Below are 18,807 nucleotides of genomic sequence, written 5' to 3'. Positions count from 1 at the left end.
TCCCCACTCCAGTATCTGTCTCACGCTGACTGAGATTTGGTTCCCCAAGCCAGCTTCTCTCTCTGTGAAAGTTCCCTGCTCACCCTCCTAGGACTCTGCACCTTCCAGCAGGCCATGCCCACATGTGGACACCCTCCTTTTCCCTACAGGGCTTTGACATCTCATGCCAGGCTACCCTGTGCAACACTTCCCCTTCTTGCATTCCCTCCTTCCCCTTTCTGGGCCCTGACTGTCCATGCTGCCCCACTGTCCTCTTAATCCTGCTTGTGTTCAAATGTGAGCACCACCATTATCCTGCTTGGGCTGGGATACCCCACTCTGGGCCACTGCGAACCCCCGTCTGTGAAAGGTATGGATGTCATCTCACTGCTCTCTGACTTTAGGACTGAATTGTTCATGGAGGGAAAGGGGAAGGGGAAAGAGACTGACCAGCCATCTGTCTGAGCTCTCCTACTTATAGTTTAGGTTGTTCTTTCAAAACCTGGATCATTTAAAAATTTCTTTGAAATAATTTTAAATTTTAGATTACAGCTTTCAGATTTCTCAGGGCTCTATATTTCGGCTTGTTTTCATTAGCTGTTAGACATTCACTTCATGTCTTTCTCTTGCAGTGTCTTTAAATGGGATTCCATCAACATTTTTTGTTCCCCATGATTCAGGATAAGAAATGTCCTGGACTGTTAAGAAGTTTCCATGTAAGAACAGGCTGGAGCCACAGCAGCTTTCACTGCCTCATGGCTCAAAGACTCGCTCCTTTGTTATTACCATGAAGTGATAAGGAACATGGACACTTCCCTGCTTAATTCAGAATGGCTTCCTGCCATTAACCTCAGTATTCTGGAGCACCATGCACCTTGCCTTCCAAAACTGTGCTCTCACAGCAGAACGCTGTTTTGCTATCCTTACGTTCCAGGTCCCCCATCTCTGGACCTCCGCCCGGCCTGCCACTCCTGCCTCCTTGTTATCTAAAATATGTTGCTCCCTTGCCCTGCCGTTTTCACCCTGTTCAATTTGGATTCTGCTTCTGAACGTTTTTCTTCGGAGTGAGTCTCTAGTCTATGAAATCATGCCTTTGCTGGATAGTCTTTTTTAAAAATTGTATTTCACTGATTATGCTATGACAGTTACCCTGATTTTTCCCTCTTCGTGCCCTTCCACCCAGTGTCCCATACTCCCTCAGGCAACCCTCCCCTATTGTTCCTGTCCAAGGGTCATGAATATAAGTTCTCTAGCTATTCCATTTCCTATGTTGTACTTCCCCATGGCTATTCTGTAACTACCTACTTCTACCTAATCCCCTCACCTCTTCATGCACTCTCCCCCTCTGCCATCCTATCTGGCAACCATCTGGTAACTTCCTTTCTCTTGCTTCTCTTAAGAATCTCCCTTTTCCTGGCTTGTGTGGCTCAGTGGATGGCTCAGTGTTTGGCCTGCAAACAGAAAGGTTACTGGTTCAATTCCCAGTCAGGGCACAATCCTGGGTTGTAGGTCAGGTCTCCAGCTGGGGATGTTTGAGAGGCAACCAATTGATATATCTCTCACACACTGATGTTTCTCTTCCTCTTTTTCTCCCTTTCTTCTCCCTCTAAAAGTAAATAAATAAAAAATTTTTAAGTCTTTTTTTAATTTTTAACCTTTGCCCTTTTAACTATGATGTGTCTTAGAGTGCCATCATAATTGGGACTCTCTGTGCTTCTTGGACTTGCATATCTATTTCCTTTACCAGATTAGGCAGGTTTTCTTTCACTATTTTTTCGGATAAATTTCCAATTTCTTGCTCTTCTCTTCTCCTGGCACCCAATGAGGTGAATTTGAACCTCTTGAAGTTGTCCCAGAGGCTGCTTACACTATCCTCATTTTTTTGGATTCTATTATCTTCTTGTTGGGCATGGTTATTTTTTGCTTCCTTACATTACAAATCATTGATTTAATTCTCAGCTTTATCCACTCTACTGTTGTTTCCATATAAATTGTTCTTTATTTCAATTGGTGTACCCTTTGTTTCTGACTGGATCTTTTTTATGCTGCTGAAGTCCTCACTTAGTTCCTTGAGCATCTTATCAAAAACAGTGTTTTGAACTGTGCATCTGATAGATTGCTAATCTCCATTTCATTTAGTCCTTCTTCTGGAGTTTTGATCTGTTCTTCCATTTGAGTCATGTTCTTTGTTTCCTTGTTTTGGCAGCCTTCCTGTGTTTGCTTCTATGTAATAATAGGTAGAACTGCTTTGCCTCCATGTCTTGGTAGTGTGGCCTAATGTAGTAGGTGTCCTGTAGGGTCCAGTGGCACAGCCTTCCCTATCCATCCAAGGTGAGTACTTAAGGTGCACCCTTTATGTGGGCTGAGTACACCATCCTCTTGTAGTTGAGCCTTGGTTGCTGTTGGCAGATCAGTGGGAGGGGTTTAACCAGGCCAGTCAGCTACAAGGACTGGCTGTGACTACTGACCACCACCCTCTACCCTCCATGGAGGATCAGCTGTACAGGGACAGGGTGGTGGTGCTCCAAGTTGGTCTGTAGCTATCCACTGGGTGCACTGGCCCTGGGGTTTCCCAGGTGGTGCAGGCCAAGGTCAGCCCCCACCTATGTTTTTCCCAGGGCACCCTGCCTGAGCTATAAAGCAATCCGAGATGGCTGCTACTTGTGCTGAACTTGGAAATTCCCAGGCAAAACCAAGCTGTAAATCTAATCTGGCTGCCAGCTGTTGCTTGTTTGATAGGACTGACAAGCCAAGACCAGCCATTCTTATGGAAAAGCAGTTGGTACGCGCCCATGAATTGGGTGGGGTAGTGTCTCTGAGGATCTCCAAGGCAGGTCCAAGAGTCTTAGCCCAGTTGATGGAGTCTCAGATATGGCACCAACTTGCCAGCTCTGTGAGAGGCATGTTTAGCAAAGGGACAATGCTCATCTTGATGCAAGGCACCTCACTTCCTCTCTTTATGCCACTGGTACCTTTCAAGCTGCTACCCCAGTGCTGGAGCTCAGAGGGAGTAAGTCTGAGTGGGTGAGTCCTACTCAGGTGTGGAGGTGTGGAGGTTCTTTAAGAGGAACTGCTTGGGGCTCCAGAAGTTTCTTCTACCAGCTCAATTCCTGCTAGATTGTGCATCTAGAAGTTGTGGGGGCTTATCTTCCTGGCACTGGAATCCTGGGTTGGGGTCCTGGTGAGGGTCTGGGACTCCTCACTTCCGAGATATACCTCCTGAAATTTTACCCACGTGGGTGTGAGACAAACCGATTCCTTGTCTGTGCCCCTCCTGCCAGTCCGGATAGATGGGGTTTCTTTAATTTTGTAGTTGTCAGACTTCCATTAAACTTGATTTCATAGTTTTCAGACTTCCTTTCAGTTTGATTTCTGACAATCCTGAGTGATGGCTGTTCTATATTTTAGTTGTAATTTTGATGTGATTGTGCGAAGAAGGAGCCATGCCTGCCTATGCCGCCATCTTGCTGAATATTTCTGAGAACCGTAATGGCTTATGCTACTTCCCATTGTCTTCTTTGGGACTTTTTTTAAGTTTGCTGATTTTTCTTAGTGTCCTGCTTAGTGCTAGATCTTCTCCTTTTTTTGGACCCAGCCTGCTGGCAATTTCTGGGTCCCTGGGCTCACAGGCTCCATCAAATTTCCTTTTCTTTTTACTATTACAGCTGCACAGCTGCTGGGCTAGCTCTGGGCCCATCTGCCATCACAGAATTTGGCTGTGCCCACCCTTCTTCCGGGGCCATGGGGATTCCTTGATCCCTGCTGTACTGAAGATACCACCTGCAGTTGGTGTGTGGGGTTTTGGTGTTGTCGTTTGATATCGTGTGCTCACATTGTATTCTTTCACTTTTGTATGTATTGTTTTTATGAGAGGACTAGGGCAGGTTAATGTTTTTTTAAATACTACACTAGAGTCCTATTTTGGCCATCAGGAATAGTAGGTGATCTTCTAACGTATAAATCACATCATATAAACCCTACCCATACCTTAATCTGTGACCTCATCTTCAACCATTCTACCCACCGGTCATGGTTAATCTTATATATGTCACCTTCACTGGCCCATGGGCTGCTAAGATATTTGGGCAAGCATTAACCTAGATATTTCTAAGTAGTGTTTTGGGGTGAGATTAACATTTAAACTGGTAGACTGAGTAAATCCGACTTCCCTCCTTAATATGGGTGGGCCTCATCCAGCCAGCCAGTTGAAGGCCCGAATACAACCAATGGCTGACCCCCACCAAAGAGCAAGAGAAAATTCTTACTGTCTGGCACTTTTTGAACTAGTACATGGCTTTTTTTCCTTCCTGGACTCAGCCCAAAACATTAGCTGAAAACACTAGCTTCAGATAACTATACCAACTGGAGCCTGTCGGCCTTCAGACTAGAACTACCTGCCTATACCATCAGTTTCTTGGTTCTCAGGCCTTTGGATCCAGACTGCAACTACACTTTCTTTCTCTGTCTCTCTCTGTCTCTCTCTCTAAGAACAGGCCTTCGAACAGCCTCAGAGGACTTTCACACCTTCTTCCCTACACTGGCGATAACAAACAAGCCCTACCTCACTATGTGGCTGTGCTCTCGTTCTGGAACTTACGATCATCAGAAACTGTACAATTTTGACTTGCCTGCAATTGTGTCCTTCACTGGACTGTAATCACCCTGAGAGCAGGACATTGGTTTGTCACTGCAGAAACTTTGATAATGGACAGGGCCTGGTACACAGCAGGCATTTTAGAATTCTTACAATATCAACATCAGCACTAGAATGCTTGAAAATGGAGACTTGAAAAACCAATCTTTCTGAAGAGGAATGTAATGACCCAATACACAAAGGCTATGGTCTATAATGGAAGAAGACATCACTGTTTTCTAGAATTTGTTTTCATATGAACATGAAATTTTTGGTTTTATCATTATTCCGGTATTTATATGGGTGATAAAGATCAAGGGCAAAGATGGATAAAAAGAGATGGAACTGCTTACTACTGGATACTTACTCTGACATTTCTTTGAAATGCTAATGATACTCTGAATAACTATCAGATTGAAATTCACACGTTTAGTTCTGTACTTTGGCATGAAATAACCACTTATCAGAAGGGAAGTGTAAAATTAAGTGAGACAAGTTATAAAAACAGTTCAATCTGTACACCTTTCCTCAGTTTAATCTAAAGAAATAGTAAGAAAATGCACAATTTTTTTCCAAAGTATACCTTTAAAAATATGCAAGCAGAAAATAAGGTGTAAATTCCATATGTTTACCATGTCAAAATACCAATCTCTATTAAAGTGTCTAATACAACTAATTACTACTGCATTTTTGTGAAAATAAAACCCTCTAGGTTAAAAACTATTGTTGTAACCATAGAAACACATATTTCATGTGTTCTGTTCCACAGGCATCATTCTGCTTTACTTCTATTATTTCGCTCAGTCTTCACAACACTTATAGGTGTTTACTGTTAATATTACCCTTTCTAGATGTGAAAACATAAACGTTTCTGGTATTTATTTTGAAACACGTATTAGTTCTTCTTTAAAACTTGGGATACAGGCTGAATCAGTTATGCATTGCTACGTATGAAACTACCCCCAAATGTAATGGTTTAAAATAGCAGCCGTTTGTTTAGCTCATGGTTCTGTGGGTGTTTCTTTCTGGTCCAGGTCAGCCTCAACTCATCGGGGCTGGGCCTGCTCATGCACTGCGGTCAGTAGGCTGCCCGGCCTGGGGGTTGGGCTGGATGGTCCTGGAGGGCCTCTCTCGCATATTTGGAAGCGTGTCCTAATAGTTTGGCAGTAAACATCTTTGTGGCAAGCACGTTTCCCGTGTGACTAAGTGGTCATAAGTCAATCTGTTGTCAAAGAGAAGATACCAAAAGTAAAAAAGAAATATTAAAGAGGGTATAATGAAACATGAAAAATTAATAACAAAATTTAAAAGACTTTACTGAGAAAACTGAAAATACACTGTCTTTGAAGTTTTTGGTTAATTGTATTATACTTTTTTCTTCTTTTTTTTTGCTTATAGATTTGTCTCTTCTTTCAGCATTGCACTTCTTTTTGCTCAATTTCTTCCTTTATTAAAAGAGGTGTCCTTTTCCAACTACAGAATTAATAATTAATACTCAGAAAGGCTGCTGTGGATCAGTACCCACCTCTTTTGTATTTGCCATAGCTTGGTAAGCTTTTGACAGGTGAGAAGGATGTCTGTGCTCACCAGAGGATTTGCAAAAACTCCTGCGTTATCGTTTTCTAGGATGGTGTGTTATCTGGCTTTAACAGAGCTTTGCAGTCTGGTTTTATATGTATTTGTTAGCCTCCACTATTTTAAGACTGCCATGTCCACTCGTCATAGACCATTCTGAGGGCTCAGATTTGTACTCAGGCAGTATACAAATGGGAGTGCTGAGAGAACTCATCAGTGGAGAAGGAAACCAAACTGACAAAACACACAAAGTCTGCCATGTGGAAACCATCAGCCAGTTATTTTATCTTTTATGGCAAAATTGCCTTACATCCAATTAGTTGTGTTGCAAAAATGTTTGCAGCAAATGCACTTGTGGCAAGAATGTTTATGGCAAAACTACCTGGAGCCATCTGGAAGTTTGCTGACTGTGAACAGAGGTGGGTGGAGGAGAGTTGCTGGTACACTAACCATACCTTTTTTTTTAAAATTTTATTTGTTTATTTTTTTAATTTATGTTTTTAAATTTAATTCTTGTTCGAGTACAGTTTTCTGTCTTATATTCCCAGCCCTGCCTGCCCCCCGCCCAGTGCTCCCCACCTCCCTCCCATTTCCGCCCCCCACCCTTAGTTATTGTCCATGTGTCCTTTATACTTATTCATGTGAGTCCATCCCCTTTCCCCTATGATTCTCTCCCCTCTCCCCTCTGGACCCTGACAGCCTGTTCTGTATTTGAGTGTCATTGGTCATATTTTGCTTGCTTGTTTGTTTTGTTGTTTAGATTCCTGTTAATGGTGATATCATATGGTATTTGTCTTTCACTGCCTGGCTTAGTTTGCTCAGCATAATGCTTTCCGGTTCCATCCATGATGTTGCAAAGGGTAGGAGTTCCTTCTTCCTTTCTGCAGCATAGAATTCCATTGTGTAAATGTACCATAGCTTTTTGATCCAGTCATTGGACATCTAGGACATCTAGGTTGCTTCCAACCTTGGACATCTAGGTTGCTTCCAACTCTTGGCTATCATGAATTGTGCTGCTATGAACATTGAGGTGCATAGGTTCTTTTGGATTGGTGTTTGAGGCTTCTTAGGATATAGTCCTAATAGTGAAATTGCTGGGTCAAAAGGCACGTTCATTTTTAGTTTTCTTAGAAAATTCCATACTGTTTTCCATAGTGGTTGTATCAGTCTGCAATCCCACCAACAGTGAACTAGGGTTCCTTTTTCCCCAGAACCTCTCCAGCACTTGTTGTTTGTTTCTTTGTTTATGATAGCCATTCTGACTGGTGTTAAGTGGTATCTCATTGTGGATTTAGTTTGCATCTCTCTGATAGCTAGCGATAGAAAAAGAGAAGCAACAGCTTGGGAAAACATATTTGCCAATGATACCTCAGACAAAGGTTTAATCTCCAAAATATACAAAGAACTCACTCGACTCCACTCAAAGAAGATGAACAACCCAATTAAAAAATGGGCAAAGGACTTGAACAGACATTTCTCCAAGGAGGACATACAGAGGATCCAGAGACACATGAAAACATACCTTTTTATTTTTTACTTTTTGTTTATTTATTTGCTGCTTTGACATCTTGGGACCTGGTTAACTATGGAGCAGTGGCCCATCCCAGGGGTTGCTAATTCTTAGAGACAGAAAACTCACCTGCGTACATGCCTTTCTTATGCAAACCTGCCAATCCAGAGTTTAACACAGCAACATCCTCTATCAGGCTGTCACTCAGAGCCACCATCCACCTGCCCCAATTACCCCAACACCTCATACCAGGCCACTAGGAATAGCCCCTGTGCCCTAGTGCCCACTGAAATGATTCACAATACCCAATTCTAAATCTGCCTATGGTGCTTCAACCATTCCTTCCTGTAGAAGCCACAATAAAGGCTCTTGCCCATTGTTTCCTTCACTCCTGCTGCCTCCTGCCTGATCATAGTGTTTCCCCGTGTGCCCCACCTAACCTGTCCTTCCTCCCCCACCCCGAGGCCTTTCCCGTCATTGCACAGCATGCTCCCTCCTCTTAGAATCTATGAGCGTAACAATCTGTTTTCCTAGTGGCAACTGCTAATCTGTTAGCCTCTTTAATACTTGAAAAATAATAAAGCCTACAGTTTCAAACAGCTGGGTAGTGTACCATTTCACCATCCAGCAGGCCAGCCTGGGCTTGCTCCCTGGGCAGCAAGGCTCTAAGAGCAGCAAGAGGACAAGCCCCAGTGCACAAGTGCTGTTCAATGCTCCGCTCACACCACCTTTGCTATCGTCTCATTGACCAAAGCAACGTGCAAGGCCATACCAGGATCATGTGGGAGTGAAACCTGAAAAGCCAGCATTCACGCAGCCTGTCACCTACCCAATAGGCAGAGGCAGGGATTGAATCTTCATGGGTACTTTGTTCAGATGGCTGGAGATCTGAGAAGATGTTGGGTTGGTACCCTAACAGATTGTCTTAGATTTCCTTTCAAGCCAGCCTTTTTTAAAAGGGGGCAAAAGTGTAGGTAAGGGATTTGGAATTCAAGAGAAAAAAGTATAGGTAAGGATATGGAATTCAGGAAAGAGGTTAATCAGATAAAAGCTGCAGCCCAGCTATTTCCCTAACATTCTTTCATCTGCGGTCATTTTCTTTATCTGTGTCCTGTGTCCTGGGTGGCGGACTGTCCCTCCCTGGAACATAATGGCTTGGATACCACCTTGATGGTTTACGGTCTCTTCTGGAGCACAGAGGTCAATCGCTTGTGGTCTCCTGGAGTCAGGGTGGGCCTTACCTGCAGTTCCTGAAACAGTAGCTTTTACATGTATTAACTACCAGGCTTATTAACTATTACCTTAAACTAAAATTTCCCAACTCTTGAGTGTCCATCCCATCAGGAGGAATGGCTACAGCAGCCACTGCAGTCCGGGGCCGTTTCCGCAGTCAGTCCACCAACCCTGCATTTCAGGAGGGTTTGTGTCAACTTCGCTTTGTCTTTGACTTGAGTAATCCTTAGAGTTTGGCCACTGGAATAAACAAATAGTTGCCTTTTCATAACTCTTAGCACGATGCTAAAAACTGTTATTCAGCCCTGGCTGGCGTGGCTCAGTGGATTGAGTGCCCGGTTGCAAACCAAAGGTCTCCAGTTCAATTACCAGTCAGGGCACATGCCTGGGTTGTGGGCCAGGTCCCCAGTAGGGGTGCATGAGAGGCAACAGATCAATGTATCTCTCGCACATCAATGTTTCTCTCCCTCTTTTTCTCTCATCTTTCCCCTCTCCCTAAAAACAAATAAATAAAATCTTTAAAGTAAAAGAACTGGTATTCAAAAGACTAAGCTCATTAGCTCCCTAAATTCTCTTTGACTTAGGGAAGTGACTGCTTGTGATGAGGACTTGGAGAATACAAAGCATTTTGTGCTGGCGAGTCTGGTCATTTCTGTCAAAACACAGAGGGGCGTGTAACCTAATCGTCGCTGGAAACTGTAGTGTGCAGCTCCGAAAACTCTCATTATCGTGAACATGGTCAGAAATCATTTGACTGAGATTTACAGTATCTTCTTCTCACCATAGGCTGATTCTCTTCAGCTTTCCTTTGAAACTCAAACTCTTTAGCCTTCTCCGCAACTCTCAAAATAAAATTGTAAACTTTGTTTTCAGAATTCCTCCTTCCGTGTACAATTATTTACCCATTACTGCCATTCCATACCAACCTGCTTATGCTGTAAAGCACAGTGGGGAGCCAAGTAGCCCAGGAAGAAAAAAGAGAAAATAAATTGGAACAGATGCCAGGTTTATTTGCTTGTAGCATAAGCTTACTTCCATGAAGCAGAAAATAATCTTGCAGTCCAACCATCCCAAATTCCAGGAATAGTCATAAACAAGAGAAGTATGTCCCTTCTTACAAAGAGCCTGCTTGCTTAACCTTGAACAATAGATTATTCTTTTTGCCTAAATGGTGAAATATTTTTCAGGACAATTCGGTATGGGAATATGATGAACCTTAATTTGAATCTCAGCTTAATTTACTAGCTGGGGAAACTGCAGCAATTTAAGTTGTCTGTGTTAATTTTGACTTCTAAAAAAATGTATATAATAGGTCATAAACACTAGCCTTTCAAGAGCTCAAAGCTGCCTTGCCTCACTCCCCACCTGCGATTCTACTCTTAAAAGGGTCCTTGTTGCAAGGGGGAGACAAAATGCAGTTCCATCAAAAACCTAGTGTTGCTACACTAGACGGAGACAGAGTTTCTGTGGGAAGATAAAGTGATTAGAACAATACTGGATGGGTGCAAACTGTTGCCCTGTTAGACTCGTGTCTCTTGGATTCCTCCTTCTGTCACTCGTCTTTCTTCCATCTCAGGACACCGGTACAGTAGGTCTGGGCAGAGGGACGCCTTCCATTTGGAAAAGCCAAATAGGAATAAGGGTAAAGTCTAGGGATATGCTTCTGTCGACTCCAAGGGAGAGGACAGTCCAAGGACCTGGAACCAAATTCAGTGAAGAAACAATTTGTCTGTAGCATCCTCTGGGCAAATATCTATTGTAGTTGCTGATTTGTGTGAACACGTGAATTCAATATTTTGGACATGTTTTCTTCTATCAGAAAGTCATGATAATTATTGATCATCTCACAGGACTATTATGAGGTCAAATGAGATGATGTAAATATAATCCCTAATTAAGTACCTCATAAAGAGCATATACCTATTAAATGTTATCTGTTAATTTATAAAAACTTTGGCATTTGGGGTTTGTAATAATAATTAACTTCTTTAAAGTGTGAGTCAGCAAGTCAACTTTGGATTTGTAGTTGTTGTCTACCACATTGGCTCTGCACTATTTTATTTACGAGATTGGGTTATGGNATTCTACTCTTAAAAGGGTCCTTGTTGCAAGGGGGAGACAAAATGCAGTTCCGTCAAAGACCTAGTGTTGCTACACTAGACGGAGACAGAGTTTCTGTGGGAAGATAAAGTGATTAGAACAATACTGGATGGGTGCAAACTGTTGCCCTGTTAGACTCATGTCTCTTGGATTCCTCCTCCTGTCACTCGTCTTTCTTCCATCTCAGGACACCGGTACAGTAGGTCTGGGCAGAGGGACGCCTTCCATTTGGAAAAGCCAAATAGGAACAAGGGTAAAGTCTAGGGATATGCTTCCGTTGACTCCAAGGGAGAGGACAGTCCAAGGACCTGGAACCAAATTCAGTGAAGAAACAATTTGTCTGTAGCATCCTCTGGGCAAATATCTATTGTGGTTGCTGATTTGTGTGAACATGTGAATTCAATATTTTGGACATGTTTTCTTCTATCAGAAAGTCATGATAATTATTGATCATCTCACAGGACTATTATGAGGTCAAATGAGATGATGTAAATATAATCCCTAATTAAGTACCTCATAAAGAGCATATACCTATTAAATGTTATCTGTTAATTTATAAAAACTTTGGCATTTGGGGTTTGTAATAATAATTAACTTCTTTAAAGTGTGAGTCAGCAAGTCAACTTTGGATTTGTAGTTGTTGTCTACCACATTGGCTCTGCACTATTTTATTTACGAGATTGGGTTATGGGCTTATTGGGTAATTTCGTAGCAAATATTTAGCTATACAAATTAAAACAACCAGTCAAAAAAGTTAACTGACTTCTTTTGCTAAATTCTTTGGCCAGGTTTTTATACAATATCTTTAAAACACAAATTAGGTCATTAAAAAGCATGTCATGTTTTAAATTTCAGAGAACACTTGTGATTTATTTTAGAAAAATGTAAAGTGATAAAAATTAGCATTCTTCTTTGGTTTCCTTTATGTGTTACATTTTCAGAGACCTGAAGAAATTAAAAAATAACTAATATTATTTCAGAGAAGAAAGAAAAAAAGAGCTTTGCATGAAAAGCTCAGTATCAGTTTCTTGTAAAAGTGTCTTGCTTTTCAGTGATTCTGGATCACATTGTTTGCCTGTGTTCAGCCTGAGCAAATGCTTTTTGTCTTAACTATATAATCTGTGTAGAATTATTCTTAATTTTATATTTAAAGTAACACTATTAGAATTATTAACCTTAAATTGCTCCTAATAATACTTCTTTTCAAGATTTTGTTTGTGGATGTATTTGCTGGGAGAAGGGCAGAGGGATGTCTTGTACATGACCTTGATTTACCTGTCATGTGTCCTAATGAACAGTGACTCACTTATTGCGAGGGTTTGAATGTGGGTGTCTCATGTTAAGAAAACCAAATTTTGTTATTTAATATAAAACACAGACACCCTAGGGACAAGGAAGAAGGGCATGCAATTACTCAATACCCAATTTATACCTTTGAAGTGCACCCTAAGCTATATCAGGAAGATTTGGCACACACACACACATTTGTTTTATATGCAGCACTGTAGAGTCATGGGTATTTCATAAAGTGAGGATGTCATTGCATAGCAATAAATCAAATATCTAAATGTAGCACAAGTTGGAAAGAGCACTGCTATTCTATCTGGGCTTTGGAGTCCTTTATAAGCAAGCGTCCTGACATCCTTCTTTTCTTTTGCAGATGACCTCTCCCAACAGGAGGACAGTGATCCCCCCAAAGAATATGACCCTGGGCAATTCGCAGGCCTTCTCCATGGATCCTCTCCAGCCTGTGAGTCTCCTGAAAATCCATTTCATCTCTATGGGAAAAGAGATGAACGTGAAAGACAAGATGAAGTCAGTCCTTTGCCTTTCAAGCAGTCTCCAGTAGGAAATAACTCAGAACCTTTGGTAAAGAAAATTAAACCCAAAGTGGTCAGTAGGACAATTTTTCACAAAAAAACGAACCAAGTCGAAAACCATACCATTGTTGGTACAAGAACAAGTAGGAGTGGATCCCGGAATGGGGACCAATGGATTGTGAACACAGGGGGATTTGTGGAAAGGGCCTGTACCCTGGGGAGAATAAGGTCATTGCCAAAAGCCTTGATTGACATGCACTTGTCAAAAAATGTGTCTAAATCAGATTCTGATCTCATTGCCTACCCTTCAAATGAGAAAACAGCAAGAGTTAACTGGAGTGAATCTTCAACAGCTGAACAGAGTTCTAAAGGGAATTCTGAAAGAACGCCATCCTTCACTTCTGAATGGGAAGAAGTAAGCCTTGTTCTTCTTTATTTAAGGCTTTGGAGTCAAGGAAGGTTTGGGGGGAGGATTTTCAGCTTTTTAAGTCTTTCAGAGGCAGAAAAAAAAAAGAAAGAGAGAGAAAATTAACACGCAGCTCCAAGTGGAAGGGAAATGTTCTAGGGGTGTTACATGATAATTTCACAGTGAGGGTAAAAGCAAACACCGTTCCACACGTGGAGAAATCTATTGTTTCCATGGAAATTGATATCAAGCAGAACTAATAACTAGCTATGAGGTTCAAGAGAATGTTCGCATTATGTACTACTAGCCCGTGCAGCTGACACATGGAGAAAAGTCTTTGTGCTTTTGCTCTTCCATATCATTTTGCTACTTGCTAACCTCTTCGTTGGCTCGTCTCCCTTTTTTAAAATATATTTTCAGAGACTCCTTATAATCTTAAAAATGACTGAATATTTCCCTTTTACAACTGTCAGAGAAATGTTGAAGAAAAAATGTGTTGGGGTCGAGTATCACCAGTTTAAGGTCTACCGAAAGACAGTCTTTAATTTCATGCCATTACTCAGAATGTAAGAGCCCTTGTAAGATTATGAAATATCACCCTTTGTCCCTAAGGAGGATGACATCATAAAATGATGGAAGTTCTTGCTTTTTCTTCAAAAAAGTAGATGGCCCCCTCCCTTGACATTTCATTCTAACATGTCATATTTTGTCTCTCGAAAGACTGCCAGTTGGATTGGGCTTTGAAACTCAGTAGATCACCATAGCATTCTGAGAACTAGAAATGGAAATGGTTCTGATATTGACATTCCAAATTGAGCTGTTTGGGGAAAATCAATCTCTCTGCTTCTACGCCAGGGTGAATAAAATGAAACATTTATGCAATGCTTATTGCTCTTTCTCAAACCTGTTGTCTTACTAGGGATGCTAGGATGATGAGCAGGGGATTAAACCATCAATGGCTAAACCTTCGGTGGTCATTTCTTCCTGTAAATCCCTTACTGCTAGACTGACAGTCTATCCATTACTTCTTTTTTTAGTTTTTTTTATTGTTGTTCAGGTACAGTTGCCTCTATTTTCCCCCTACCACTCCTCCCAGCCCCACCCATCTCCACTTCCCACCCACAATCCTACTCAATTTGGCTTTGTCCATGGGTCCTTTATACGTGTTCCTAGATGACACTTCCCCTTTTTCCCTCCATTATCCCTCTCTCCCTCCTCTCTGGTTACTGTCAGTTTGTTTTTTTATTTCTAGGTCTCTGGTTCTGTTTTGCTCTCTTGTTTGTTTGTTTGTTGATTAGGTTTTACTTATAGGTGAGATCATATGGTATTTGTCTTTCACCATCTGGCTTATTTCACTTGACATAATGCTCTCCAGTTCCATCCATGCTGTTGCAAAGGGTAGGAGTGCTTTCTTTGTTTCTGCTGCATGGTATTCCATTGTGTAAATGTACCACAGTTTTTTGATCCACTCATTTCCTGATGAGAACTTAGGTTGCTTCCAGCACTTGGATATTGTAAATCGTGCTACCATGAACATTGGGGTGCATAGGTTCTTTTGGATTGGTGCTTAACATCATCAAAATGTCCATACCACCCTAAGCAATTTATAGATTCAACACAATCACTATTAAAACACCAATGACTTATTTCACAGGCATAGAACAAACATTTCAAAAATTTATATGGAACCATAACTTCTATTTGTTAACTCTGTGAATAACATTCGTAATTCCTTTTGGAAAGAGGTAGGATTAATGAACATTTAACTTCCCTCTTAGAATTGAGTTGTTCCTATTTCCTCAATTCTTGTGACAGGTCAAACCATTTGGTGAGAACTGGTTTCGGGGCTGTGCCTGCAAACCGAACCCCACCACTTCATCATTCAGATGAAACACATGCCCTACAGGGTAGAGATCCTTGCCCGAACTTACTCGCAGCCCTCCCCCTTCCGAGTTGAAAGAATAACTGTTCCTTACTCACAGGACCGACCCATGTGGGACCAAAGGTTATTTTAGGAAACACAAAGATAAATCAGGTTGATTTTGAAAGCTTAAGGAAAGGAAACAATTTGTATTTTTAAAAGCAATTCAAAAGATGTCTGCTTTTCTGTAACCTTTCTCTGTCAGTCTCTTAATTGTGGTATTGCAATGGTAATAATACCAAGAAAAATACAGGGTGGGACAAAAGAAGGTTTACAGTTGTTCATATGGAAAATAATATAATAATTAATAAATAATAATACAAGAATAAATGCTGTGATTTTGCATTCTCAGAACTGTAAGCCTATTTTTGCCCCACCCTATATATTCTTCTGGCATTTGAGAGTCATTTAAAAATGCAACACTGAAAAATGAATATAATAATTCACTTGTATGGTTTTTGTTTCTTGCAGATTGACAAAATAATGAACTCGATAGATGTTGGAATTAAGAGTGAACTCAAAGAAATGAATGGTGAGACCACAAGTAAGGAAACCTCTCCTGTATGTTTTAATGAATAAATGTGTTCAAGAACTAGCTAGAATATAATAGGAGGTTTTTAGATAATTTTATGTTTTATTTTAATAACAGCACCTATAAATGATTTTCTTCTATTCCTATCAAACAACCATGAGCTCTAAACAATGTTAATTATAAGTATATTGATTTAACAAACTGAGACATTTTTTTCACATGTGCTATGTTACGATGCTCGTTAACATTAATGGAGTTTCAGCTTTAGGTAGAGCTAGTTTTAAAGCACTTCAAAGTACTATAGAAAATGCTGACTTAATATACTACCATTCCTCATTCAGTGAAGCATCCCATTTATCCTGGTGCAAATGATTAACAACTTTGAAGCTGTAAGCTCCAGTATAGCGAGAACTAGGTGTTACTTATCTTCGTGTATTCTAGACTGCCTAGAAGGTGTCTCACAAATAGTCACTTTTGCAATCACTATTTCATCTATTACCCTTATGAAGTATTCTTTTTTTTCCACTGTAATTAAGGGTAAAAAGTACTCAGGGTAAAAGGCCTTTTGAAACTTTGAAGACCTTTGCTTAATACTGATCGAATGATGTGAAATACCTAAAAAAGTAGTAATAATAGTCATACTAAAGAAACTACTATTCTGGAAAGAGTCAAAAAAATCTGCCTCCATCTTTATCCTCTACACTAAGTAGTGGTGTAACCGTAGATTAAGCAGGTCTATAGAGTTTGAAGTTAAAACAGGTGATTTCTACGCTCCCAGAAAAACTTGTGTTAAGTTGGCAGTACTAGTTGATGTTTCTGCAGAAATAATATTAAGATTTCTGTGAGAAAAGCCTGAATATATCATAGGGCACACAGTTATGGGAGTCTGTGGCCTTTTAACTAGTCACGAGGAAAGGCCTTTTCAACATCCCTCCAACTGCCTCTTGAGCACAGGTAAGTTAGCAAATGGTTCAGGTGTGGGGTGCCAGGCCTTGGTGGATAAGAAGTTATATTGAAATCTTGGATTTCAGTCACTAGAGGGAATATTCAGGTCTAAATGAGACTCTAGTAGGAGCACCTCATTCCTTTCACATGTGCCAGGGCCAATAAGAACTTAAATTATTCTAATATGACTGGTCCCCATGCTAATTAAATGATAATTTTTATAAAGGTTAAATAGCCCTGGCCAGTGTGGCTCAGTGGATTGAGTGCTGGCCTGTGAATAGAGGTGTTGCCAGTTTGATTCCTGGTCAGGACACGTGCCCGGCCTGCAGTCCTGGTCGGGGTGGGTGAGAGGTATCTGATCAATGTGTCTCTTGCACATTGATGTTTCTCCCTATCTTTCTCCCTCCCTTCCCCTCTTTCTAAAACTAAATACATAAAATATTTTTTAAAAAGATTAAACAAGTATTTATGAAATGCATAATTGTTTTAGATGTTGAAAACGGAAACATTCTGAAAAAGTACCAGAATTGTGTTCGCATGTTCAGGGACACTTCAAGTATGATACTAGTTCAGGGGTAGCATGTGCCACCAGGTCCCTCACCCAGAAATGCTGAGGGGCGTGAAAGACTTTTCTGGTGTGCGCAGGGCTAGTCTAGGGATGCATATTGTCACGTAGTTCTTTCAGATGTGCTTACATAATACTTTCAAGTTAGCCAAAGGAATCCCAGCTTTGGGTTGATGTAAAAGTAAGAATTTATATTCTTTTAAATAGGAAGTTCCCTGGTACTGAGCATGTTCAAGCAGAGACCTAGTACTTCTCTCTTGGAAGACTTAGGTGACTTTGAACATTAATGTCCTAAAATTCTCCATTCATGTGGTACCATAAAAGTGTTCTATGGTTATAAACATGATTAAAACAAAAATAAGGGTAAATGTTCAAAATGCCACTCAAGCAAAGCTGCCTTTGCAGGGCATTTTAATGGTAAGCAGATCCACAGATTATTTTCCCTTAATTCTCCTCCTTCCACCTCTCATGCCGCCACCCTACCCACTGCCTTTATTTATTATTTTACTACAGCGATGATGGAAATGAAAGTAGAGACTCAGTCCCTAAGACTGCGTACTGTATGCGCCTCAATTTTCACCTCTTACCCACACACCTATGATGCCATTGACCATAACAACTGGCATTCCAGTTGGCCATTAGGCCATTTGTGAATTACAACTTTCCTGGGCTGCAGGCTTTTCCTTCTGGAGGCCTCACAGAATCAGAGGGGTGATAACCCAATGAAGAAGACATTCCATAAACAAGATATCAGATACTACATGTGGTAGATAGCGTGGTGAAATGAACAGTCAGACCAACATGAGTTCAAATCTTAGCTCTATTCAGTTTCCCCACCAACAGAAATGGGGATATTAATGTCGAATAATGGTAGAGAGATGCAATGGAATGCATATAGAGTCTGACGCATGTAGATATGCGTTATATTCCAGCTTCCCCCTTGCCCTACCATGAGGGAGATATTGTGTTTGACATTGTGGGCACATCAAGACATACAGGAAAAGAAAAAAATAAGACATATCCACATCATCAGCCCTTTCCTCAATAACTTTATGATGTGGGCTGGTCTCATGGTCTTCAAGTTAAATTTCCTGGAATTGTAGTGTGTCGAATACAAAACAGGCAGCAAGTAGTAAGCCCAACAGTTAAGTGGTACCAGAGAAGAGTAGTTACTGAAAGAGAACATAAAACTCCAGGGTCTCCTCTCAAAGAAAAGAGAGAGATCCAGAATGTATGAACTTAAATGGTCTAAACTATTTTTCTGAAATCTGAGTGCTCTTTTTTTGCTTGACAATGGAGAAGAGATATGCAATGAAGTCAACAGGGAGTAAATTTAGAATGAGCAAGAGGAAACTACTCTTGCCACACTGTCTGGAATTTGACTGGAAGGCCCCAGAGCCCAGCACTGTGTCTTTAACAGAGCTGTGTGGTTTCATAAGCATTTGTGATGTTTGTTACTAAAAACCTTGGAAAGCGATTAGGAGCAATGGAAGTACACGAAGGATTACAGATCATCATTTAATTTTTCATGCCCTTCCCATTTTGTTTTAGTGTTTTTGTTTGCCCTTTCCTCAACCTGCATATTTGC

The 18,807-nt window shown here is 40.9% G+C and overlaps 1 protein-coding gene across 5 annotated transcripts in view; it reads left to right on the top strand.

The window, feature by feature from the left end:
• Nucleotides 1-18,807, top strand: part of ANKS1B (ankyrin repeat and sterile alpha motif domain containing 1B) — an 806,451-nt gene that overhangs the window by 390,029 nt on the left and 397,615 nt on the right. For 4 of the 5 annotated variants that reach the window (XM_037068000.1, XM_037067999.1, XM_037067998.1 and 1 more), the window contains exons 13-14: nucleotides 12,691-13,265; nucleotides 15,649-15,721. In XM_037068000.1, coding sequence (XP_036923895.1) covers nucleotides 12,691-13,265; nucleotides 15,649-15,721 — 648 coding nt within the window. The remainder of the gene's footprint in view (nucleotides 1-12,690; nucleotides 13,266-15,648; nucleotides 15,722-18,807) is intronic. The other variant, XM_037068001.1, reaches the window with a different exon arrangement.

This window comes from Sturnira hondurensis, unplaced genomic scaffold, assembly GCF_014824575.4.
Source record: "Sturnira hondurensis isolate 20B ecotype Veracruz unplaced genomic scaffold, ASM1482457v3 Scaffold0017436, whole genome shotgun sequence".
Classification (NCBI taxonomy): domain Eukaryota; kingdom Metazoa; phylum Chordata; class Mammalia; order Chiroptera; family Phyllostomidae; genus Sturnira; species Sturnira hondurensis.
Note: the sequence above shows the minus strand (reverse complement) of the source record. Positions and strands in the feature narration are given on the sequence as shown.